We start from the raw sequence: 27,348 nt of genomic DNA, 5'->3' as shown, positions 1-27,348 counted from the left end.
CCGGGCGCCGCGTTTTGAAGTCTGGGCTCGGGGCGTTGGGGGAGAGGTTCCTCCAGCACCTTCCCTCCACGACTCCCCGGCGGGAAGCGGAGTCTGGGGGCCAAGAGCCATGGAGGAGAAGGTGCTGCCCCCTTTGGGCAACACCAAGCCGCACCTGGAGAAACTGACCCTCGGGATCACCCGTATCTTGGGTATGGAGGGGGAGGGGGGATAAGGAAGAGGAGGGGCGGGCGGGGCGGGGCGGGGCGGGGCCGGGCCGGGGGAGTCGGGATTGGTGGGGGAGGGTGCGAGGCTTGCGAAGCTGCACCTGGTTAGTCACGTGCTAGTGTCTGTGCCTGTAGGTGACAGGGGTAGAAGCCTGCCCGGAGGGTCAGCCCTGCGGCTTAGAGGCTACGTGGGGTTCCCAGCCCAGGCTGCTGCATTAGCGGAGTCCGGGGCGGGCATCCAGGCTCTTGACCCATGGGGGACCCGCGCGGCCGCAGGGATTGGGAGCTACGGCCAGACCGTAGTCCCCTTCCCTGCAAAACCCAGCCTTGCTTTAGGCGGCCGAGGCGGCCACGGGGAAATAGCGGACCAGCCGGGGAGAGAGAGAGAACCCCGAGCCCTCGAGCCGGGTCCTGGGCCGAGAGCTGTGAGAAGTGGAACCCGCGAATCAGCACGAACCCGCAAGCCCTTCCTCTCCTGCGCTCTCTCTTCCATGGTCATTCCACTGCGGGGGGGCGTGGGGGGGGGCAGAAACCACAGGGGCAGCTTACTGACGATAACATCGCTAATAATAATAGCTAACATCTGTATGGCGCTTTCTATGCGTCCGGCACTGTTCTGAGCGCTTTACAATTAATACTAGCAACTAACCGTGTGTCTTTGTGTCACAAGGTGACACTATGTGCCGGGCGCTGTGCTAATACACGTCCAGCCACGTGTGTGTAGCACAATGCCTAACATGCAGTAGGCACTTCGGTATGTTTGTCGGGTAGAACCAAATATGCAAGAGACACTATTCAGTCTGAGTTATACTTACGTATTTATTATGTTGCATCATTTAATGCGGTAAAAGCCAGGGGTCCTCAGCCCACAGGTTGGGGTCTATTCAGCCAGACTAGAAGAGCCTCCAAGCTGCCACTCTCTCCTATTTTCTGGTTTCTTTCCCTCCCACTCCCCTTTTCACAATACTTAGTACAGTCCTCTGTAAACCTGAGAGAGGGCTCACTCTTATTCACTGTCTTACCGAGTGTATGAATGATCAGTGTGATGCTGGTGGCCAAGCACACCATTATCTGACTATTTCAGATTACTCCCTGCCACCTCGCCAGTGTGTTGCTGATCAATATCTAAATCGGTTAGGCAGCCCGAGGTGAAGTTCTGCACTCAAGTATGATCCCAATAGCTGTGAGCTCATAGCAGCCTGTACAGTAACTCCCAATGATACAACATGGTCCCAACCGCTGTAAGCTCCTAGCGTCTTGTACAATAAAGAGAATGTTATTAATTACCTGAGTACATGATTTGTGACCCTTCAGTAGCAACTAGACTGCACTGGGGCTCTAGTGAAGTGACATCAACCAACCGGTCTGTTGTTTTCAAATCAATTAACAAAACATTTATTAAGTGCCTACTATGTCCCAAGCAGCTTGGGCTCACAGATACGAGCAAAATAGCCCCTGCCTTCGGTAAGCTTATAACTCTACTAGGTTGGAGTTCTTAACCTGGGGTCTGTGAACTTTTTAAAAAGTACATTTTGAAAACTTTTTCAGTATAATTAGTTTTCTTTTAATCCTCTGTATTTTATTCCTTTAAAAAAAATCTGAGAAGGGAAGGGTCCATAGGCTTCACCAAACTGCTGAAGGGGTCCATGACATAAGACAAAAAAGTACAGAATCCCTGTACTAGAGAAATACTGCATGTTCACAAATAATTAACCAAAGGATACATACACCAAAAACAATACACATTGATGGACAGTGGGACTAACAGCTTGGGAAATGACACTTAAGCTGAGCCTAGTAGGGCTTTAGGGCAGGGGTGGGGAACCTGCGGCTTCAAGGCCACTTGTAGCCCTCTAGGTCCTCAAGTGCCACCCTTTGACTGAATCCAAACTTCACAGAACAATTAGATTCAGTCAAAGGGCCATACTTGAGGACCTAGAGGGCCACAGATTCCCCACCCCTGATCTAGGGGTTCAATAGGTGGAGGTGAAGAGGGAGATCATTCCTGGTAGAGGAATAACCTGTGCAGGTTGGTGGTGGGAGATGGAACATCGTATATGGGGAACAAGATGGAGGCCAGTTTGACTGGAGCATAAAGTTTGAGAGGGGAAGTAATACATAATCAGCGGGAGCCTGGAAGGGATTAGGCTGGTCTAAATGTTTATGGGAGTAGGAAGTGGTGGCCAGGAAAGGGAGCTTTGGTCTAGGCAGTCTTTGACTCAAAATCACAGGGATTGTGTGGAGTCATAGGTCAAAACAGGGTCATACCCTTTCTAGGAGCAGTGGTGATGTTGACTCGATATGATAACAAGAACATTAATAATAAATTATCAGCTCCAGGGCATTTAACAAGATACTAGCGCTGGCTACTAAGCTTAGTTGATAGATGAGCCAGAGATCCTTCGGGGGTCTTTTAGGTTTAGAGGGATTCAGTTGAAGTTTTGCCTACTCTTCAGTCCACATGGGGGCAGCTCTGCCCCAGGATGAGTCCTAGAGGTGAGGAGATAAACTTCCACTGATTGAGGGCCGGGTCTCTGGAAGTTAGATGGTCACTGCTCCCAGTGGTGAGGGGCAGGGGGTGACATAGTACTTGGCAAGATGCTGCTGCTTTCTAGGCCTTTGCATCCCACCAGCTGGGTGGTTGGAGACTTAAGTGAAGTCTCACCTAGGTTACCCTAGTTTAGGGACACTAGTTTGGATCAAATGATAGCTTACTATTAGGGGATCAGACATTGCAGTGTGATCCTATTAAGCAATTGAAAAATCTACACATGTCCTCTGAAGCTGAGTGGGTGGGATTACAACAGCCAGGTACTTACCTGCTATAATCTGTCCAAGGCTACACAGATGGGAAGTGTCAGATCCTGTGAATGTGAATCTAGCACCTGGTAGGGGAAGTGATTTGAAATGGAAAATGCTGAATGTTAGGTTTCCGTAGTACTGTTAAACAGTCAGCAAGTATGTATTAATCTCCTGATAAGGACCAGGCAAAGCTCTAAGCACCAGGGACATAAAGAAAACTGAAACGGCTAACTCCTTAAGGTGCTCGTATCCTAATGGAGGGAAGACAGCATGTGCATATCTGAGCTTATCTAAAACATATGCAAGGTAATTTGGGAAGGAGAGCCCCAGGAACTAGTGGCATCAGGAAAGGCTTCATGTAGAAGGGGGCACGTGAGCTGAGTCTCATAGGATACCAGGCATCCGGAGAAGCAGAAGAGAGGAGGGAGAGCATTCCAGGTATGAAAGACACAGGCCAGGAGGTATCATGTGAGCAGCAGTTAGGAGGCCTGTGTGACAGTGGCTAAGGTCATGGAGGAGAGTAAACCAGATTAGAAGGATATTTAGTGACTTCATTCCACACTCACCCCAATAACAAATTAAAGATTGTGACTCCTTTCAGGTAGTGAAGGTAGGGGGTGGGAATGGATGATTTCCTGAATTCTCTCTTACCTTCTAGGTAATTTATGAAGATTCCTTATTTTGCTCTCATCTGTGTATTCATCTGTAAGACAGAGACAAACTTTTGGAACAGTACTGTTTCTAAATTCCTATTCTTAGAAGGTAGAAGCTCATATTCAGGAAAATTTATGGTTCTGGGAGTGGTGACACATGCCTGTACTCTTTGCCACTGGGGAGGATGGTGGAAGGCTTGGGCTGTGGGTGTTTGGAGCTGCCGTAAGGCCAGAGGTAATTGGGTATCTCTACTAAGTCCAATATGGAGAAGACTGCCGTCAGGCCACACAAAAAGCGTCCAACCAGCCCACATTGGAAAAAGAATAGGTTAAAGCTTCCTTGCTAATCAGTAGTGGGATCGGGGCCTGTGAATGGCCACTGCATTTCTTGTCCAGGCAAGATAGGGAGAAAGACCCAGTCTCAAAAAAAAAAAAAAGAAAGAAAGAAAAGAAAATTCATGGCTGAAATGAGGAAACAGAAAGCGGCCTGGGCTTGGAGTGTTAGCAGAGACATACGTTCAGATCCTGCTTCTGTCACTTCTAGCAAGATTGTCTTACATTCACTCTTCTAACCTGTAAAATGGGGATGATAAATCAAAGAAACTAACTGGGAAATGGCTGAATAAAATATGAATGTAATGGAATATTACTTTGCAGTAAGGAATGACAGATATGAAGAATTCAGAGAAAAATGGAAAGATGTGTAGAGCGATGCAGAGTGAAGAGAGGAGAACCAAAAGAACAACAGGCACAACAGTGTATATAAGGTCAGCACTGTGAGACAACAGGAATAGGGGTCAAATATAATGGACAGGGTTTTGGTTTGGTTTTTTTGGCTGATTCTCTTAAAAATATTATATTTTCTTTTTTTCCCAATTACATGTAGTAACAGTTTCTGATATTCATTTTTTAATATTCTGAGTTTCCAATTCTCTCCCTCCCTCCTTCCTCTCCCACTTCCTTGAGAAGGCAAACAATTTTATATAGATTATACATGTGTAGTCATACAAAACATTTCTATATTAGCCATGTTGCAAAAGAAAACACAGACCATCAAAAAAAAAACACAAGAAAAATAAAGTTTTAAAAAAGTATACTTCTATCTGCATTCAGACTCCATCAGTTCTTTTTTGGGAGGTGGATAGCATTTTTCATCCTGAGTCCTTTGTAATCGGCTTGGATTGTTGTATTGCTGAGAATAGCTAAGTCATTCACAGTTGATCGTCATACAGTATGACTGTTACTGTGTACACTGTTCTGGTTCTTCTTACTTCCCTTTGCATCAGTTCATGTCAGTCCTTCCAGGTTTTTCTGAAATCATCCTGCTCGTCATTTCTTATAGCACAATAGTATTCTAGCACAATTATATACCACAGTTTGTTCTGCCATTCCCCAGTTGATGGGGTATCACCTCAATTTCCAGTTCTTTGCCACCTACAAAAAGAGCTGCTATAAATTTTTTTGTGTATATTCTTCCTTTTCCTTTTTTTTTTTTTTTGGATCTCTTTGGAATACAGACCTAGTACTGTTATTACTGGATCAAAGGGTAGATACAGTTTTATAGCCTTTTGGGCTATAGTATGGATGAGTGTTTTTATCAAACTATTGAAGTTAGAGGATGCAACCTTTTTGTTAACAATTACTAAACTTACACAAGTATAAATTGACATGTACTATCCATCACAATCATGGTACTATCTTCAAGGAATCAATCAACAGGCAAATTTTATTAACCAAGTACTTAATATATTCCATCCACTGTACTAAGTACTAGAGATACAAAGAAAAAGCAAAAAAAAGACCCTTCCCTCAAGGAGCTTACATTTGAATGGGGAGATAAAATATATGTATATATATATTATATATATATATATTATATATGTATATATATACACACACATACACATATATATGTATATGCTTACATATATGTGTGTACATAAATGTGTGTATGTGTGTACATATATGTGTGTATATAAAAGATACAAAGAGAGATATAAGTAGATGCTATGTTCTTCAATAAACTCAAAATGGATATGCAACCTAGATATAAAAGGTCCCACCATAAACACTTAGAAGAGAACAAGTATCTTTGACAGCTGTGACTAGGACCAGACTAGGGACTGGGCAGATAACAAAAGATAAAACAGGTAATTCTGATTACACAAAATTGGAAAGCTTTCACTTTCCAACAATATCAAAGGCTATATAGTCAAAGGATATGAAAAATAGTTCTCAAAAGAATTATGAATTATTAACAACCAGATGGAAAATTGAACCAAAACATTATTAAGAGAAATATAAATTGAAGAAAAAGAACTTGGGCTTCACTTCACACCCCACAGATTAGCAAAGATGATAGGAGAAAGGACTAGTCAATGTTGGAGGGGTTGTGGAGAGATGGGTGCACTAATTCACTGTTGTTGGAAACACTCTGGAAAGAAGTTTGGCATTATGCTAAGAAAGTAACTAGAATATCTTTGACTCAAAGGTCTTGGTGCTGGGTGTATACACCAAGGAGGTCAAAGACAGAAAGGTTCTATATACTCTAATATATTAATAGCAGCACTTTTTGTTGTAGCCAAGAACCGGGGGGAAAGTAGATGCTTTTTGGGGGTAGCTAAACAAATTGTAGCACAAGAATGTAGAGGAATATTATTGCTCTATAAGAACATGAAAAATTCAGACAAGCTTGGAAGACATAAGAACTGAAGCAAACAGAACCAGGAAAATAAAATAGACACGATAACTACAATGACGCAAACAGGAACATTTTGTTGTTCAGTTGTATCCAGCTCTTTGTCATCCCATTATGGGGTTTCTTGGCAAAGATACTGGAATGGTTTGCCATTTCCTTCTCCAGTGAATTAAGGCAAATACTGATGATGATAATGATGATGAGGATAGTTGTAAGGGATGTTCAGGAAGGGCTGGCATCTCTGGTGTGAGGGCTTGCCAAGGCCTTTGCAGAGCTGCTTATCCACTTTTGGTGTCCACCTTTCACCCAGTTCTCAACTCTGGCTTCAAAAGGCTGTAGCATATGCATACTCTGGTAAAACTAGACAGAAGGGCTAAACTAGGTTGAGAGTAACTAACAGGGCTCAAATCCACCAGTGAGCTAGAGGGATGTCTGCTCCAAGCATGGGAACACTTCCTCTGGTGGAATGGCAGACGAGAACAATTTGTGCCACGAAAGTGACTGTAGCGTGTGCTGTGGAGCACTTAGAACTTGGTCAGACATTGAAGGTGCCAAGGTCATCCACTGCATCCCAGGCCACTGCCAGTTGTCCTGACTTTTGTCGCTGGACTTCAGTGACTCAGGAAGAGAAAGTGAGGCTGACAACTTGGTGTAACTCTGCCTCACTTGAATCTAGTTCACATGCACGTCAAGATATCACCCCTGTGATGTCATTGGTCCTCTTCAAAATGAAGGATGAACAACAAGGCAAGTATAGATTAAGTGACTTGCCCAGGGTCACAGAGCTAGTAAATGTCTGAGGTCATTTTTGAACTCACAAAGTTGAATCCTTGTGACTCCAGGCCAGGTGTTGTATCTACTATCTAACCACCCAGCTACCTCAACCAGAATGATGAGGATTGTTTGTAGGCTCTGGTGGTGTGAAGAAATTCCTCAAAGTCCAACTCTTATGCCTCATAGTGTCTTGGAGGTGACCGTGGGTTCTCAAATGCTGTGGCAGCGGAGAAAAAACTCTGGTAAATTATATCCTGCTGGCAAGACTTCAGATATGGTCCTGGCGACAGACGATGTTGGCTTTCTGAGGACCAGCCTAGGTTAAATATAGAGGTGCTTGTCAAAAATAGGTTGACCACTTGATGATGGGTTGTCCCTGCCAACCTATGAAGCAAAGAAATTGTTGGGATATGCCTGTTGCCTCAAAACAAAACATAAATAAATTTTAGGAAGAAAAGGAAAAATAGAAGGTATTAGTCAAGTAAGTTATTTTCTTTCCTGAAGTCTTGGGAGGTAGTATGATATTTTTTAAAAGCAGCAAAATAGTGGTCAGCAGTAACCTGGGCAATGGTCCCAGCCACTAAATAGCTACATAGCTCATTTTTCTTTATGGAGAATGTGGTACATCTGACGTGTTATGTCACTGCACACTGAGCCCAGTAATGTAGGATGGTTTGTGACCAACAACCTTTGCCACACTAATGGAGGCAGGGAAAAGAAGGCTGGGTTTAAAGTCAGAAGACTGGGTTTGAGTCCCAAGTCTGCTACTTACTACCTATAACTTTAGGCCAGTCACTTAACCTCACTGTGCCCCAGTTTCTCATCTGTAAAAAGTTCTAACTAGGTGGTCTCAAAAGTCCCTTCCAATGCTAGATCTATAATCATATGACTAGGTGACCTTTAACATCTCCCTAAATCTTTTGTCCTAATACTCTAATTGCAAGGAGAGAAATTCACAGAATACTATGACTTCTATAAAATAGTCTGGGAAAATTTCTGTTGTCAGAAAAAAATTCTGGAAAGAGAAATTCCACTCAGAGTAACTATAAACTGCTTAAAATAGCTGGGAATTAATTAACCTACCAATATTCAAGATATCAAATTCAACTACAAAACATTCATTATAGAAAAGATTTAAATAATGTGAGAGATTCGTTATTCATGGTTTGGCTTCACAAATATAAAAATGAGCCTCCACTCCCAGCTCAGTGGGTGGACCCCTGTGTTATCCTGATAAAAATCCATTGACAAGAGTCAGACAAAATAAGTACACATGGATGGGGTGCCATCTGCATTGTTGGAGGGAACACCCACATTGATAAAATTACAGACCCATTTGACTCTGTTACCTAATTTAAGGGATGGATAGACTTGACCAAATGATAACAAACTTCATTTGGAGAAACCAGAAAGTTTAGAATCTCAAGGAAAATAATGAAAAGGAGAGAAAAAAGCAGAAACAAAGGGGATATCTCAGACATAAAGTCTTAACTCTCACAACTCTGGTAGAAAAATAAATCATTGGAACAGACCAGATAAGCAAGGCTCAGAAGCAGTTGAATACAGAAGTTGTGTTGAGACTCAACTGAGAACATAAGTAGTTGGAGGAAAGATTCCTGGATTTTTTTCCAACAAAGAATACTGGAAAAACTGAAGGGTAGTTTGGCAGAGGTTAGGTTTAGCCCAGAGTATTGCTATGCTCCAGGAGCACCTAGGTGGCACCATGGACAAAGTTCTGGATTTCTAGAGTTCAAACACAGCCTCAGACACTTAACTAGCTGTCACTTAAACCCTGTTTGCCTCAGTTTCCTCATCTATAAAATGAGCCGGAGAAGAAAATGGCAAACCACTCCAGTATCTTTGCCAAAAAAACCTCAAAAGGGGTCACAAAGAGTCAGACACAACTGAAACAACCGAACAACAGCTATGTTCTAGGTAGATAGCAACTTAAATATAAAAGGTCATGTGAAAAACTAGAAGGCAGTGGAATGAAGGGCCTTCCTTTATCAAGCAGGGAATAAAGGGAGTTGTAAATGTTTTTAAAAAAATAGTTTTGATTAAAAAAGAAAATAGAAAATCTTTTGCAGAAACAAAATCTGCACAGCTAGGATAAATGAAGCTATCAAATGGGGCAAAAGTTTTGATCAAAAATATCTGAGGAAACTCAATATCCAAGATATATAAGGAACTGACAAGCCTACCTCTCTCATTTTACAGATGAGGAGAAAAATCCCTGGACCCTTGACTCCAAATCTGGGTGCTTTTCCCTGTATCACACTTTTTTGGAAGGACTAATGAATTACTTACTAGATTTAGTTTCCTTAGAATGGACCTCTGATATGGAAATGTCCCCTGAGCAATAGCCACACAACCCCAGAGAGGGCTATCTGTTGCTGTAACAAAATTTCCTCTTTCTTTTCCAGAAGCATCTCCAGGAGTGATGAAGGTGAGGATCATGGAAAAGGAGCCAGCTGAGCGCCATATGATTGCTTCATGGGAGCTAGTAGGTATCTACCATTACAAGATTATTACCTCTCCCTCCCAAAGAGAGAGAGTAACTTCAGAGAGAAAGGGTAGAGATAATGCAGACAATCTTTCTTCTATTTCACACTGCAGTCAGTGGTACAGAATTCACCCTTGTTCTTCCCCATTGACTCTCAGGGTGTTTAATTCTCACCCTATAACAGGAATTTCCAAACTTAAGAGAGTTTTTTAGGGAGGTAGCTTATCTTTGGAATTCCCTTCTGATCCATCCAGGTCTAGTTTGAGAATCGCCATGTCAGTTTCATGTTTGGAATCCAGGATTTGTGATGAAGATTGTAGAGATGAAAGACATTTTTTTAGGAGATCACTCGTGATCCTTTGCAGCCCAGCAGAGAGGGTGCTGTGGGGAGCAACTGGTTTGGGGCCTGAATTGTAAAAGGGTGGAGTCTTATCTTCAGTGACTGGGAAAAGCAGGATATATGTCTTAGAAATGCCAGCAGGCCCATGAAAGCGGAAGAGTAGGGAGGGAAGGAATGCCTTATCTGGGCTGTCAAGTCATTACCATCCTGCCATGTTCTTCAGTTTCCCTCCTCCCCCCATTCCTACCATCCAGCTACATCTTAGACTCCAGCATCCCCAGGGAGTTATCACCTTTAAGGAAGGCTTCTGTGCCATACTGCCCATGTAAGAGCTAATAGAAACCTTAAAGATTGGCTAGTCAACCCCTTCATTTTACTGATAAAGAAAGTGAAGCTCAGAAAAATCAAGTAGTTTATGACTTGATAAAGGTCATACAACTAATCAGTCTCAGAAGTGGTAGATTAGAACCCAGGTTTCTGACTCTTAGGCTCCTTGCTGTTCCTGCTCTGCTCAAATAAGCTGTCACTTTAGATCTAAGAACCTGTTATATAGCTCCTCTGTATTACATCCTGGCAGAGGTATGAAGTTGAGCTAACGCAGCAAGTATTTATCAAGTATCTACTATTTACAAGACATGGTACTGGAGGTGGGATGGGGGTGGGGGAGAGAAGAAGGGCAGAGCCCTGGGATTACTAAGACAAAACAGTTCTTGCCCCTAAGAGTTTACATTCTATTGAGTAGATAAGTCACATAAATGAGAAGAATTACTGCCCTTGTGGTACTTACCTTATAGCAAATGATAAAACACAGCCAGAAATAACTATTAATACGTTACTGGTACTGATCGAATTTTATTATTTTTTCAGTTATTATTATTATTTTCAGTTATTATTATTATATAATATATAATATGTTGTATATTATATTATTATATTCAGTTATAATTATTATTTTTTCAGTTAATAAACATTTTTTCTCCTTTCTCCCAATGGAACAAAAAGAAAAAGAAATATGATTAGAAAAGAAAGAAAGGAAGAAAAGAAAAAGAAACTCTCGTAAACATGCATACATAGTCAAAGCAAATTCATGTGAGAAGTGTACTAGATAAGGATCAAGGGGAGCATCCTTAGGAAAAGGAGGCCATAGAAGAAGCGAAATATTAAAAAAAATGTTAATTCAACAGGTAAAAGGAAGAAGAAGGACATTGTAGGCATAAGGGATAGTGCAAAGCGAAAGAAGAGAGGCCAGAGTGTATAGGTTGTGTTTGGGCCTAGAAGGTGGGTGTTCCACGTTGGCTGGAGCAGAGTATGTAGAAAAGTAAGGAATCTGGAAGAGTGGCGTGGCGGCAGCTTGGGTGCTCCTGCAGTAGTCCAGGTGGATGGTAGTGAGGGCCAGTGTTAGGCATCAGGAATAGAGAGGAGGCTGCATAAAAAGTGGTGGAGGTAGAATCGATACAGTTCTGTCACTGACTGAATAGGAGAAGGAAGAGAAACTAGAGTTCAAGGTCATGCCAAAGTTTCAAACAAGATGCCCAGTGGTGCTTCTGACAGAATTAGAAAATAAACAGAAAAAGAAAAGAACTGGTTTAAGGGGAAAGATAACAAAGAAGACTGAGAACACATGGAGTTTGAGGTGCCCGTGGGAGCGTCCACTTGGAGTGTGGGTCTGGAGCTTAGAAGAGAGTACAGGGAAATGGCTAAGCATAGTAGTAATAGCCAACATTGATAAAGCGCCTTCAGTGTTACAGAACCCTGTGAGTTAGGAGTTTTTATTCTTCCCCTTTTGAAGGAAACTGAGGCTGACAGAAGTTAGATGATTTACCCAGGATCACATAGCTAGTAAGTGTCTGAGGCTGGATTTGAACTCAGATCTTCCTGACTCTAATTAAAAGAAACTAAAGCAAATATGTTTCTATAATACTTCCTTTACTACTTACCTTTCCAGGATATTGTGAGGAGTAAATCAGTGAGATAATATCTGTATACAAGTACTTATAACTTTAAAGAGTTGTAAACTATGAGCCATCCCCCATGTTGACTTATAAAATAGAATAATCCCTATCAATGTGAACAAGATTCTTTGTTTAGCAGCAAAGCAGAGAAGCCCTTCCTCCAATGAAGCGTCTCCTATGCCCATTTTAGAGCAGGCAGGGTCTTCGATAGAGGCCACTCCAGAAACATCTCGATTCTGCTTCTATCGTCCTTTTTCTTTGGTCAGTGCTATCCCCATCGGCCAGAACTGAATCAAGCTGGTCTCATAGTTCAGTTTCAGAATTAGAATGTTCTGTTCAGCGTTGGCTGACTGACCTTAGACAAATGACACTTAAGGAACATGCGTGTCTGAAAGGTTCAGGGAGAGGTGTTTGATCCTAAACACACCTGCATTCTAGGACTTTTATTTCTTAAGAGTCCTCCCCATCAGTAGCACTCAGAGAGAAGGCAATGAAGAACTCCTTCCTCTGTTGATACCAGTGACTGAGATTCCTTGGTGTTGAGTTGGGAGAATTGGTAAGACGTGTGGATGAACTTCAGAGGCATCCCATGTTTTTTATCTGTTTTCCTTAGCTTTATGGATTCTTTATCTATGTTAAATGTTTATCAATTCCCTGCCTTATGCTTTCTGGTCACTACCAGTACAGACTTAGTACATTTTAAATAGCTTAAGCACTTTGGTTATTAGCATTCTGAATTTTAAAAAAAATCTCCTCATCATTTCTCTATTGCTTTGGTTCCCTGGAATGACTCCGAGACATAGAACCAAAATTCATGACATTGTCTATTTGGTACCCTCCACCTCAGACCCTTCCTAGGGCCTGCTCCTTATCATTTAGTCTCCATCTACTTCTCTTTAAGTTTCTTCTCTATCTGCCCTCCAGATGAGTGAAACCATAAGATGAGACGGTTAATTTACCTCACCTGGTGCTAAAGGACTCAAGTTATGTAGCAGAAGTTTTCCATGAGAGATGAGAGAAAATCATTTTTTTCAACTATGCCATTTGTAGATCATTTCACATCCACCCATTCCTCAAATGTTTATTAAGAGCCTCCTGTGTGCATGTGGGCTGTTAGGTGCAGGGGTTAATTAGGGAAGGGGAAACATGGAGAATACTTTGATGAATACATCAGTCTCTGTCCTCAAGGAACTTACAGTCTAATAGTGGGTATGAGAAAAACACACAAACTTCTGATACAGCTTAGAATATGAAAAGAGCTTAAGAAAAGTTTAAAGTGTGATGAGGTCAAATCATGAAAAGCAGCCACTGGCTGGGGGTGGGGGGGTCACAGAGCAGAAATCGCATCTTTGGGATAAGATAGAGGAATTGGAAGGATTAAAAAACAAGGCCTAGGACATTCAGAAAGGTATAGCAGTTTCTAACGTGCTGCATATTATATCTTCCATCAGGATAAAGATAGAAATTGGCACTTTAGCTCTGGCTGCCTTACTCCACGATGGTCGTTTGAAGGACATAGTAGGAAGCAATTTTTTGGAGGGGAGGTATTTCCTAAATATCCTTGGGTGGCCAGTCCGGGAGTTTTCCAGAACTGATCCCAGATGAAGTCATAAATTTGATTGTCTATCCAGTAACAAGTCATGATAGTTGGAAGTTTATCTTCAAAGATACCCTTTGGAGTAATTTGAGCAATGACCTATTGGTGCCTGGATTTGGGAGATAGGAGGTGGTAAACAACATTCCCTGTTGCAGCGCTCATCTTCTGGTTTGAGGCACAGACTCACCCTTCTTTACCTACCCCATTCTCATGCTCTCCTGCTTTGTGATTGTAGAAAAATGACTGTGTGATGCCAGAGGATTTGAAGAATTTTTACCTGATGACAAATGGTTTCCACATGGTGTGGAGTGTGAAGCTTGATGGTAAGTTGGCCTTTTGCCCATTGTCACTTGCCCTGGGTACGCCGTGCCCTTCTCTGAAATGTCTCTCAGTAGAGATGTACTTCCCTTGAATCTAATCAGTGTTTGACATGGGCCTCCCTCTACCTGCTCAGAAGTCCAAGAAGAGCAGCGTTGATTTCCGTGGTTTCTGACCTTATTCAGGATAAATCACAAGGTAGAACTACCCAGAGAAGCCCAAAGATTTAAAAAAAATCCTCAAAATTTCAAGGTTGCCCCACAAAGTCTTACTGTAGTACTTTATCAAAGGTTGGAGGTGATGCTGGGTTCTTGAAGGTGTATAAGCTCTGATAGGTTCTACCATGCTGGAAAGGTATAGAGTATGGACCTGGCAACAGACCAATCTGTTTTCAGAGGACCAACCTAGCTAAGTATGGAGAGAACCATGACCAGTGGGCTGGCCACGTGGTAATGAATTTTTGGCTGCAGCTACCCATGAAACAAAGAAAAATGCAAAATGGCGCCCAGTCTCACATGCCCCTTTCTGCTTCTGTAGTGACTGTGTCAGAAAGTCAGGGAAGAAAGCAGAGTGTGCTGAAAATGACATCATTTTAATTTGACTATTAGTATTCCAAATGTGAGATTATTGCCGAGTGGACATGTTGCTGAAGCAGCTGAATCCTATGAATCTTGACATTCCTACTGTGAATGAAGCCAGAGGAAAGAAGGCAGTTGCATCTAAATGGAAGGATGGCTCACAGGTACTTCTTGGAGAGGTAAAGAAAGGATTTGAAGGAATAGCTTTTATCTCAAGAAATATTATTTCATGGATTATTGGGTTATCATATATTGTAATGTTAATGATAAGTATTTGCAGAAAAAACCTACCATTAAAATAATTGCATTTTCTACACTAACATCTTTTGATGAAGAGGTAGAAATTCTTGAAGAAGTTGGTAAGACCCTCCAAATTAAATCAGCATATGCTTTGATACTTGGTGACTTCAGTACAGAAGAGGAAAAGGTGAGGATGGGGAGAAACATATAGGGAAGCATGATGCAGGAGAAGGATTGAGAGGGATTGCATAGATATAAATATATTTATAAATATATATAAATATAAAGAGTGTTTTCTTTGAGAAACAAATTGGTAGTCACTAGACATGATGAGAAATAAATAATATTGCAAAAATGAAATAGACTACATTTTGAGAGGAAAAATTTGTTATTAACCTGGCAGTTATCTCTAAACAGGGAAAGGTTTGTATACCCTGTGAACATCTGGAGAAAATCCAGCACAGAGTCCAAGTTGAAGAAGAATTCCATGAGGATGGTGTGGTCTTCCAGATGCTCCTGCTTCTATCTGCTCCTTGCAGATGACATTGTGCTGGTCACATCAAAGCTAAAGATGTTGCAGGGCTTCTGGAAGAGCTCTCTAATTGCTCAAAGGAATTTGACATGATTGTTCACAGGGGATAAAGAATGTGTGTTGTCCAAATTACAACAGGCATTTGAATGGAAAACTTATAGAGCTTGTCCACTAATCTGTTTATCTCAGATGGACAGTATGTATGGTCAACAAGTTGGGCCCAGAATTGGATAGAAGGAGAAGAGCAGGCTAGATTACGATCAGGAAATTTCAGACCTCCTTTAATGACCCCAAGCTTCATATGAAAGCGTAGGTCCATCTTTTTAATACCAACATTTTCCTAGTGTTGCTGTATGGCAGTGAAACATGGAATACAACAGGCTATGAAAAATTAAAAATGAACGTAGCACAGAGATCCATGGAGGTGTGAGTTGTCTATCACATATAACCAATGAGGAGATTTGAGGAAGGACCAAAGTAAAAGAAGCCATCAAAGAACTGTATGATAGAAAAAGATGTTCTGGGCAAGTGGTGAGAGAGGAACGAATGAAAGAAAAAGTGTTCATTTGTGAAGTACTTGCTCTGGGGCAAGCTCCAGACTGAGGTGTTCTGGGATGCCCCAGCCTGGGCCAGTTGAGGGTGCTTCACTGATGGTGAGCCATCCTGTGTGGTGCCACAACTACCCTCATGGTGTCTAGGGAGAGATGTCAGTAAAGAAGACCTCTTGCATGTGGAGTTAATTCCCTATGATTAGTTTCTAGGAAGATGTGAACAAGAGTGTCACAAAATGAACAGGCCCAGATGGGTCATGACCAGCATTGCTGGAGGAAACTTCCATGTTTGTGAGATCTTAGAGCTATTTGAATAGTTCCAAGTTGGAACCATAAGTTGATCCTACATGACGAGCCATTATAACACCCTCTTGTCATCATGCAGAAAATCAGACAACCCAGTTATTCAGGATGATGTTAAGACTCATTTTCTGTGACAACCAGTTATTATGGGCCACACTTCCTCCAGATTCCCTTTTGGACTACTAAGGCTTCTGAATTACTTTGCTTTCTTGTCTCTTTACAGGCAGAAATAGTGTTTGTGAGATGGTTGGGTTTTATTACTCTAAATAAGAAAAAAAATCTTGTTTCCAGAGGGTCCTGATTCAGGAAGCTAGTGCCTAATGGACCTTCCTCTTAAACTGTAATTGGGTGGACCTCAGTGCCTTTCCCTACTCCCTTATTGTTTAGCAAGTATAGCTTGAATTCTTAAAGGATCTGAAATTTCAACCACATGAATACTCTTCATTAATGCAGATCAATCATAAACCCTCTGTGATACAGTACACCATGTCATGCATTGCTGTGGCCAAAAGAATGAATGCCTCACTGATGGCCATACTGGCATCCTTTTCAAATTTAGCAAGGTTGGTCCTTGCACCACCAATAATCTGTCACTGAGCTTGTCTTAGAAGCCTTTCCAGCTTCATAGAAACAGGCAGTGCCCTACTGTGGCCCTGGGGAGCTCAGTCATCTCCACACAGGAGGCCAGCATCGAAGTAGGATTTTGGTGGACTAAACTTACTGAAAGTAGTAAGTATCTTCCTCCTCCTCCCTCCGCAGTTATAGAGATGGCAGAACCAAAGCTGAGCCCTGAAACTCTTGCAGAAACAGAAGCCGACAAGTGTAATTAGTTTAACCATAATTTTGCCTGCACAAATTTCCCATGCACAGACACTAAATTACATTACAGTTACGGTTTTAAATCCTTGAAGTGAATTTGCCTCTCTGAAAGATCCTGTTTGCTTGGAGTTTCTTCTTGGAAGAAAATTCCCAGGGAATGCAATTAAACGGATGTAGGCACATTTTTGGGATTTTAGCCAAGTCGTCAGCCTTCCCCATTTTCACTCCCAGCACTTTTATGACTTCCGCTTCACTCCTCATGGTATATTGTCAGTAGCAATACACTCTCAGGCCGATCAGTGTGAGTGAAACAGAAGCTACTTTACTACAGACATGAAGATTTTTCTCAGGCTACAGACAGAAGACAGCATCCTGTTGTGTAGACGGCTGACTTGGGAGTCAGGAATATCTGGGTTCCAGGATACACTCTGTGTATACATGGTTAAGTCACTTCTAAGGGGTCCCAGGCAATATTCTGGAAGTGTAAGTTATAGACAAGTTGCTGATCTAGTTCAGGGAAGTTTTACACTTGGAGTTTCCTATACTGCCAAAGTCACAGTTAAGCTACCTGGGGGGCGATAAACTCAAGGAATCCTAGAGTTCTCTGGTTGGAAGGGTCCTTGGAGGTCATTTCGACCAAACTTCTAACATTACAGATGTCCTCGGAGGCCCAGGGTGGGGACTTGTCCAAGGTCACGTACAAAGTCACATAGTTGACTCATCCAGGATTTAGACCCAGGTCCTCTGACTCCAAATCCATCACCCTTTCTACTGGTTTTCAGCTTCTTCACCATCATGGTCCCCCTTCTCTGCACACAAGCCAATTTTTTTCAGTGTCCTATTTGAAACATGGTACCTAGTACTGAATATTGTACTCCAGACCTGATCTAACCAGCATAGGTTAGAGTCAGGAGTGTGCTGGTAAATGCTTAACAACCATGTCTCTAGAGTGGGGAAATATATATACCAATATGCTTTTAAGTTTAATCTGCGTTGTTAAAGTTTTCTCTGTCACTTTCTGAAATCTTGACAATTAACAAAATGAATCAAGCCCTGATTTGTAAGGTTTGCCGATTCTGAGGCATAAATACTCACCCTGAAATTTTAACAGTTGGCTCTCTTGAGCCTGTGCAAGCTGTGTACCTCCTTTGTCCTGGACGTTTGACTTCTGTTAATGCAACCTGAGATGACGTTACTTTTTTTGGTAGCCCTATCACACTGTTGGCTCACTGAACTGATATCAGAGCCCATAAGTCTTTTTCACATAAGCTGAACTGCTCCTCTGTACAAGGAGTTGAGTTTTATCCTGCTTAGGCAACAAATCTTACTGAGCACTCTTCTAAATATTTTAATGAAGTTATCAGAATCCAGCCCCTTCTCTGGCTTATGTCGTTCTCTCTCTCCAGGTCCCTGAAAAGTCTCTGCTCTGTGTGGTCCCCTTCCCTGCTTCTACCTTGTCCAGGATGACCTTTCCCTGACCTTTTCTGTCCCCAGAGAAAGCAGTATATCATCTGATCTCTGGCCCAGCTTCAGGGGTATTTCTGAATAATGTCCCCTTGGTCCCCAAAGTGAATATAACTTGGTTCCTAGCTCCTAGGCGAAATGAATTCTTTCATGAATAGTCCTTTGCTCCCTGCCCGGATGCCTGGTTTTTCTTTTGATCTACCATTCATGCTGGAACCCAGAGCACTCGTTTTTCCTATCAGTATCAGAGGCATCTGCTGTTTATCCATCCCCTCTTAATCCATCATTCATTCTGGCGGTGGCATCCTTTATTCAGATCACACAGAAGGCAGCTGGAGGATCCTAGTGTACAAGTAGCTATTCCAGTGGGGATATTTTGTCACTGAGAGAGGGTTCCTTAGGACTTTGTGGTGTAATAGGAAGAGAGTTGTACTTGGAGTCAGGAAAGACCTGGGTTCAAATTCTACCTCTGACATTTACTGTGTGAACACTTCCCTCTTTATTGGTGAAATGAGAATAACAGTAGCTTAGGTATTTGCCTCATGCGGTTGCTGTGAGGCTCAGATGAGAAAACTCTGTAGATCTTAAAGCAAGTTAGTGATGGTGATGACGATGGCCCCAATCGCCCTTTGTTAGTGACGTTCTCGTTCTCAAAGGAAGTTGCTGGGACAGTCATGGGAAGGGAAGGTGATGGCTGTGTCCACCCAATTGCACCCACCCTTCTCCTATGAGCAGGGCTGCTAACCCACCCCTTCTCTCACTGCTCTTGCAGATCAGCCTGTGCCTTTGGGCTGCCTGATGATTAACAGCATTGCAAACTTGACTCAGCTCACCCAGTCTGCTGTGTACACGCTTCCCAATTCACCGACTTTGGAGGATCTAGATGATGAGGAGGAAGAAGGTACTGTGGGTGCCCCCAGGGGATTGTTGTCTGAACACAGCCTGCTGCCTTCCCTTGGACAGTACTGAAAACGTGGGGTGTCCTTGTGATACTTCACTTTTTTTTTTAATAATTAAGATTTTTTATTTTTAGTTTACAACACTTCCACATAATTTTGAGTTCCAGATTTTCTTCCCTCCCTCTTCCCCTCCATCCCCAAGATGGCATGGAATCTGATATATCTTCTACATATAACTTCACATTGAACTTATTTACACCATAGTCAAGTTGTAAAGAAGAATTATGACCAATGGAATGAATCACGAGAAAGAAGACACAAAACCAAAAAACAAAAACAAAAGAGAAAAAAAAATAAAGGGGAAAAAAGGGAGAGCATCGAGTGTGCCTCAATCTGCATTCAGAATCCATAGTTCTTTTAATTCATTTCTAGAGCCTTGGAGATCTCTTTTTCACCTCTCTCTTCTTCTAAGTCTTCTTGTTTCTACTTTGGAAAGATATTCGTTCTTTTTTTCCAATTCATTCTCACTTCCAACATTTCATCCAGCTGGCTCCCTCCAGTCTTCCCTGTCAGACCATCACACACCCCACGCCAGACCAGGCTTCCTAAGACACTCCCCAGATGTTGCTCCACCCTTCTACTCAGGAGCCTCAAATGGCCTCTACATAACTTCAGGGTAAAATCCAAGCCCCTCAGTGTGACTTCCAAGGCCTTCCATAACCTTCCCCTATTCATCTTAGCCAGTGCAAACCTCCTACTCCAGGGAGACCATTTAGCAGATTTACCACCCTCATGATCCATTCCCTTTTCCCTCGCATCTTTGGAACATTTCCACTCTCTCTGGATTCCTTCAGAGCCCAACTTGTCTCACCTTCTCCACAAAACTCACAGTGTTATGTTCCTTCTCTGAATTCCCGTAACACTTACTGTCTAGACTAGTAGTTTCCAAACTTTTTTTCTTTATTTTGGGAAGGCAGTCAGGGTTAAGTGACTTGCCCAGGGTCACACAGCTTGTAAGTGTCCGAAGCCGGATTTGAACTCAGGTCCTCCTAACTCCAGGACCAGTGCCCCATCTGCTATGCCACCTACCCACCCCATCTCCAAACTTTTTTAACCCCTTTCAGTAGAAATTTTTTTAGCATGCTTACTCAATACATGTGGATTTAGGTATTACAGAATTATGTACATGCACTACCGTACTAATAATGACATAACTTCATAAAACTTACACAAAAAATACACTAAGAAAGGTTGAGGCAGAGATGAAGTGACATCTTACCCTAGAATCAGTAGAGAGCCAGTGAAGTTTATTGGGTAGAGAAATACAGTGGTCAGACCTACACTGTGGCAAAATCACTCTGGCAACGGTGGGGAGGATAGACTGGAGAGGAAAAAGCCATGTGGTAGGGAGGCCAATGAGAAGGCTGTGGCCATGGCCATGGTCTAGAATAGGGTGGTAGCTGTATGAGCAAAGAGGGGACAGATGGGAGAGATATCTTGGAAGCAGAAATGATAAAACATGGTAACTGATTAGATGTGTGGAGGTTAGCAAAAACAAAGAGTCAAGAATAATGCCAGGGTTTCAAGCCTAGACAACTGAAAGGAACAACAACAGAAATAAGGAAGTTCAGAAGAGGGGTAGTTTTATTTTGGGTGGGGGAGAGCATTGATTTCTTTTTCGGACATTTTGAATTTGAGGTAATATGTGTAATAGATAATGATGTGGGTCTGGAGCTCAGGAGGGGCAAAGACTGACTCTATAGATATGGAAATCTATAAATGTGATCATCAGCACCATGGGAGCTGATGACGTCACCAAATAAAGGATCATACACCAAAAAAAGGAGGGCCCAGGGCAGATTTTAGGGGCATATTCACAATTAAAGAGCATGGTTACAAATGACAATCCAGCAAAGGAGACTGAGACGGAGCAGTCTGACAGGTAGGAGGGGACCCCCAGAGAGGAAGGAGTATCCTGGAGCGGAGGTCAGCAAAGGAGAAAAGTCATCCAAGTGGCGATTAGGGGATCACCGATAGCTTTGAAGAGAGCAGTCTCAGTTGGATGGGAAGTCAGGGACAATGGAGAGATAAAAAACATGGATGATTGGATGGTGTGCCCAAAGGAATGAGGGGAGTTTGGAAGAAGTGGAGAAGGTAACGTATTCGAAACCCATCCATTCCCGTTCATTGCGTGTGACTCATTGCTTTCTAATGAAAACTGAAAAGGGATGCGGTGGGTGGGTCAGGAGTATAAAAATGGACTTTGCCTTTGTAGCTACGGCAGGTACCTGGATCAGATTAGGTTATATCTGCCTTTGAGGGGCCTGTTCCAACTGTTGCCGTGGAAGGTCAGCAGTGGGAGAAGACAGAGAAGGAGACAGTTGATGGGAATGGTGTAGTTATGTTGGAGATGATTCCAAGATTGCCTATGGGACAGGAGGAATATGAGAGTGATATGTAACCCATCTTCCTGCCCTCAAGTTGGTTGATCACGTCTCTTCAGGTTATAGCCCTGTTGGTGTCATTCCATGACCCTCCAAGGGGTCTCAGAACCTACTTCGGAAACCGGTGGTATAGACCAGGGCTATCCAACTTTAGGTTATCTTAGGGCCACGTTTGCTCGTGAAAATTAAAGCCCATAAAAATGCAGCCCGTGGGCCGTATTTTGGACAACCCTGGTATAGACCATAGAAGCTTGCACTTGTTTCTATTCGTTGTTCTGCTTGTTAGTTTTTTTTCCCAGATCTGAGTAGTTTTCGCTCATCTAAGTTGTAAGAGGACAAAGAACCATGTTGTCTACATCAATCATTTAGAAAGTATTCATTCATAGCGTTATGGATTTAGAGCTAGAAGGACCATAGAGATTATTTAGCCCATCTACTGCTTTTTATAGGTGAGGAAATTGAGGGCATTGACTCACGCAGGGTCCAGATAGTAAATGTCAGAGCCATGTGCTCTGGTTCCCAATCCAGCACTCTTTCCAATGTGCATCCTCCAGAGAGACCCAGCCTCGCCTTTAGTGTCACATGCCTGTGCTTAAGAATGACTGATCACGGTTCTGTGGCACCTCGGGGTTTACAAAGTGCTTTCTTCATGGTAACTCTGTAAGGCAGGCAGGTAGTATATCAAGTCATTATGTGCCAGGTGCTATGCTAAACCTTAGGAATACAAATACAAGCAAACAGGGCAGTCCTTGCCCTCAAGGAGCTTACATTCCAATGAGGGAAGAAGGGGATACTCACTGGCTCTGTGGTGTGGAGTTGTCTGGGAAGTGGCTGGAGGCTGCTTCTAGGTAAAGTTAGGGTAAAGCTTGTTTATCAGAGCCAAGCCTCCCAACGATACAAGTACTGTTACTCCCATCTTACAGATGAGAAAACTGAAAACTTGGAGAAGCAAAATAACTTACCCAGGGTCACGAGGCTAATAAATGTCAGAACTTTCTTTTTAACATCATGGTGCTGCCCCTTTTCAAACAAATTATCTCCATTTTATATAGCTGTAAAATTGGCAAAGCCCTTTGCATATTTATCACTTTTAATCCTCACAAAGACCCTCCGGGGTAAGTTCTATAATTATTATAATACCCATTTTACACATAAGGAAACTGTGGCTCCACTCCCAGAGAGCAAGTGACTTGTACATGGCTGAACAACTCTTATGTATGAAAGGTAGGTCTTGAACCCAGGACTTCCTGACTCTGAGGCCAGCACTTTATGCCCTCTACCACACTGAGCCTCTGTTGGTCTCATCTATAAGGCCCGGATCCTCCTCCTGTATCGCCAGCAGGCCAGAGCAGCACTGTGTTGAACTCAAAGAAGACACAATGGAAATAATGGGCAAATTGAATAGGAAGCATGAGCTGCAAAGGAGAGTTGGGATGGGAAATCCTGCCTTTGCCTTTCAAAGTCAGCTGTTACGCCGGTGTCCCTCCACAGCCAGTGCGCTTGGAGAGCTTTTGACAAGTTGGGGGAGAGGGAGGAGAATGAGGAAAATTTTTCCAATGTCTCCATTCTGACAGCGTCTAGGAAGTAATACTTATCTAACCTCAGGCTTTTGGCAAGGGACAAGAAGGCAATGTCATGTAGAAAATCATACTCCAGAAATTGCTAAGGAGTTGCCAAAGGTTTTGGGGTAGGGATGGGGGGGCTTCAGAGAGCGAGAGGCCTTAGAGGAGCATCAGGTAAGTGTGCATAGAGCTGTCCTGGTCATATGCACTGCACAGAGAAAATTGTCATGTTATTAATCATCAGAAGAAATATTAAAAACAATTTTTCAGAAGTAACCTGGCATATCGTATAGAGTGCTGGCTTGGAAAGAGTTCCACCTCTGACATTAACCAGCTCTGTGACCATGGGCAAGTCTCTTTACTTTTGTGCACCTGAGGGGACTCTCTGGCATTTATCTGCCGAGTCACAAACAGGCTGCCATCTAAACTGGGAGTTATCACACAGGGAGTCCCCTACACTGCAGAAATCACAAGTTCCTTGCTTATTTGCTTCTGGTAATGAGATACATCAGGGACCTGGGTATTTTGGGTTTGGTGCATAGGTGGTTTAGTGAAGAGGGGCCAGTGGCAAATCAACTTGTTTCCCCTAGAAGAGACACTCTGGTGAGAAAAAAAAGTGTATTTTTTAGAAATTAAAAAAAACAATTTTCAGTTGGTTTAGGAATTCCCTTTTTTCTCTATTGTTTAGTATATCTTTGAGAATCCTTTATATTGTGTATTCTTGTCCCACTCAGGAATTTTCAATTGCCCATAGTCACCATTTAAATCCCTCTACAATTTATCTATAGCCTCCCTTTCCAGCCTCATCGTGTACTTCTTCCCTTCGCATATCCTAAAGACTTCATCTCCATTGAGCGTCTTGCCTTGACCATTTCCAGGACAGAAACCTTTCCATGATTTCTCGCCCATCACTCTCCCTTCTCCTGAAACCAAAGTCATTTCTTTGTCCTCTTAACCCCATAGTGTTTTGTTGATATCTCTGTTATGACTCCTGCCAAGTTCTACCTTGTACTAACATTACTTATGTATTTGTTGTCATGTACTGTAACTCTCCCTGTAGACTGTAGTGAGCTCCTTAAGGGCAGGAAGTGTGTCTCATTCACCTTTGTGTCACATGCACATACAGGCGTACCCACCACAAATCATGAATTGGCTTCAAAGAAAACACGGGGTTAGGCAAAACAATATTTTAAGGGATTTTTACTTCCATAAGAACAATGCTATAAGTGGACGGTTGACCAGATAACATGGCAAGGTTCCACAGTTGGAGGGTTTTTTTAATTATCGTTAATAATGTTAATATGAAGCAGCCTGGGTCGGGGCCACGTTAAGTAATAGGTCACACTTATATAGTACTTTAAGGCTTACATAAATTTTCCTCACAACAACCCTGTGAGCTAGGCTGTGCAAGTAGTATTCTTTCCACTTTAAAAATAAAGAAACCGTGTCTGAGAAAGTCTAAGTGACTTGGAAATGTCAGCCTGGCCTCAACCGCACGTCTTCTGACTCCAAATCCAACACTGAGGCTTTCAGTCAATGTTTGTTGAACAGATTAATTCATAATTCGAGGAGTAGTCTTGCTAGAGACTCCTTGAGTTCTTGTAACATTTTTAAGTCTTCTGTAGCATTAGCAATCTAATAGCACCCCCAAAGATTCCATTAATACTGTTGTGCCCCACCTTCCTTCTCATTCCATCTCCATCACTTAGTGATGGTGAGAGTGGGGAAAGCAGGGGTCATCCAGTGGGTGATAGCTGGTTTATTGCCTTGTATCCAGAACTCACTTGACTGAAACTTGGCTGGGAGTGGGGGGCTGGGGAGGGGGGCAGAACTTGCAAATATTTCTGAGATACTTAGGAAGCATGCCGTACCCTCTACTCCATTCCTCTGGGCGCCATCCCATTAAGGTCATGTGCATGGCATCTAGGCCTAGTTTCCTTAAGCTTAGCTGTGTGTTGGCTGGTGTTTGAATGTTATTATTAATATCCGGGTTTGCAGCTAATGAAGACCAGCCAGAAAAGCCCCACTTTGACTCTCGAAGTATAATATTTGAGCTGGATTCCTGCAATGGGAATGGCAAAGTGTGTCTTGTCTACAGAAGGACTTCGCCAGGTAAAATACAAGGGGAGGAAGGATATTGTAGATAAGGTCTTGACTGGGATTCTGGGGCTCCCTAAAAAATGCTGCTTCCCTTCTCCCACCTCTCTTTCATACAAGGGCATTTGTTTCCTTCTCCAAATGTGTAAGTCCCTTAGTAGACCTTCTCTAAGAGTGTTCTTTGGATCAGTTTATGGTTTTTCCCAAAATCATATAGCATGACTCTAAAAGAACCATTTCCCTTTGGTCATCCCCTCATCATATTTGCCTTTGAAAAAAAAAGCACTGAGTATTTGCAAAACATAGCCCCTACTTCTCAGGAGCAATCTGATGAAAAACATTGAGACAGATTAGAAAAGGGTAAGGAAATAACCTAATTTCTCAAACCCTTTGTATAATGGGCACCTGATTTCAAATAGTAGTCAGTCAGTAAATATTTATTAAGTGCCTACTATGTTCCAGGCATTGTGCTAAGTAAGCATTGGTGATATGAAAAAAAGCAAGAGACAGTCCCTGCCCTCAAGGAGCTAAAATGATGTCATCAATTGACATTGGGACAGCAATAGCAACCCCGAGCTAAGACACTGGTCCCAGAAGCAGAGAGATGTGATTGGGAAGTTAGATGCATTGTCTGGGCTTCCCCTGGATGGACAACAGCCAACAGTTCACTATATTGAAATGCAGTTATCAGAATATTTAAGAAACAAGCTTGCAGACCTCAAGTTAAGAACCCCTGCAGGATTGTCTTTGGAAGGCAGAGTGTGTTTCTTGTATGCTTGGTTTAAATAGATCATAAATATGTCTATGTACCCCAGATAGATAGGTGTGGATATATATGTTTAGATGTGTAAGATGGACATTCCTCAGAGGCCATTTCTTTCTTTTTCCATTCTATCAGTAGCCAAAGAGAGCAAGATCTGGTTCCTGGACAGAGCATTATATTGGCACTTTCTCACGGACAGCTTCACTGCCTACTACCGCCTGCTGATCACCCACTTGGGCCTCCCCCAGTGGCAGTATGCCTTCACCAACTACGGTGTTAGCCCACAGGCCAAGGTAGGAGAAGAGGGTTAAGTTCCCTTGGGCCTTTCTGGTCCTTGAAGCATCTCTCCCAGATAATCTGACATGCTTCCTTTTCACTCCCTGTTCACCCCTATCTGGTTCATTTCACCAGTGATCTCTAGTCTCCTGGAAGATGTGCTGGACTGGGGGTGGGGGAAAAGGGATATCAGTAGCCCTGTGCTCTAGTTCTGGCTTTGCCACGTATTTGCTGTATAACTGTGAGTGAATCACTTAACCTCTCTGGGCTTTAGTTTCCTCATGTCTCCAATGGCATTAGTAATTCCTGCCATTCCTATCCCTGTTTTCACATGTTGTGAGGAGCCCAGTTATGCCAGTGAGAAGCCGTCCAGTCAGGCAGTCTGCTGTGGGAATTTACAGGGGAGGGGGCTGTCAATTATTAGCCTGATTTGTCCCATTGACGCTTAGGAGTTGTACAGTGCTTGTCTTCCTACCAGCAGTAGGAAGAATTAAATGCACATTGGCTTCCTGATTGAAGAGAAGGTAATATGGATTAAGGCATGTCTCTTTATAGTTATGCTTATTAGGAAGGAGAAAGAGCGACTTAATAATATGGAAAAAATGATCCAAGAAGTAAAAGATTGAGAGGTGACAAGGGAATTGGAGCTGGGTTCAAGAGTTTGGCAAATGAAAGAATTTGACTCAAGGGAGAAAGAGAATAAATTGAACCACTAAAGCTCTATGTAGGTTCACTTCTCTAACTTGCTCTCACACTCGTGGGTTTGGTCTCCAGAGGGTGGTTGCCACCCCAGGTTGGTAGAGTAGCTTGTGAGTCTGGGCTTTTAATGGTATAGTTCATGAGCCCCCACCAGTGTGCTTTCCATTAACAGGCAGGTAGTAGATACAATTAGTTCTTAGCAAAGAAATTTGCTAAGATGAAATAGTGTAGTACAGACATAAATTTAGACTATAATTGTAGTGAGGCACACGTGTAGA

General features: G+C 42.6%; 1 protein-coding gene across 3 annotated transcripts in view; it reads left to right on the top strand.

Annotated features, from left to right (window-relative positions):
* Positions 1–8: 8 nt before the first annotated feature.
* Positions 9–27,348, top strand: part of LOC118833817 (tubulin polyglutamylase complex subunit 2-like) — a 30,535-nt gene continuing 3,195 nt past the window's right edge. Inside the window, exons 1-6 of one of the 3 annotated variants that reach the window (XM_036741221.1) lie at positions 9–191; positions 9,557–9,636; positions 13,761–13,848; positions 19,103–19,231; positions 25,234–25,347; positions 26,231–26,388. In XM_036741221.1, the coding sequence (XP_036597116.1) occupies positions 110–191; positions 9,557–9,636; positions 13,761–13,848; positions 19,103–19,231; positions 25,234–25,347; positions 26,231–26,388 (651 nt within the window). In that variant the 5' untranslated portion in view covers positions 9–109. Of the gene's footprint in view, positions 192–4,337; positions 4,429–9,556; positions 9,637–13,760; positions 13,849–19,102; positions 19,232–25,233; positions 25,348–26,230; positions 26,389–27,348 lie in introns of those variants that run through there. The other 2 variants (XM_036741222.1, XM_036741223.1) reach the window with 2 other exon arrangements.

Source organism: Trichosurus vulpecula, chromosome 1 (genome assembly GCF_011100635.1).
Source record: "Trichosurus vulpecula isolate mTriVul1 chromosome 1, mTriVul1.pri, whole genome shotgun sequence".
NCBI classification, from domain to species: domain Eukaryota; kingdom Metazoa; phylum Chordata; class Mammalia; order Diprotodontia; family Phalangeridae; genus Trichosurus; species Trichosurus vulpecula.
Note: the sequence above shows the minus strand (reverse complement) of the source record. Positions and strands in the feature narration are given on the sequence as shown.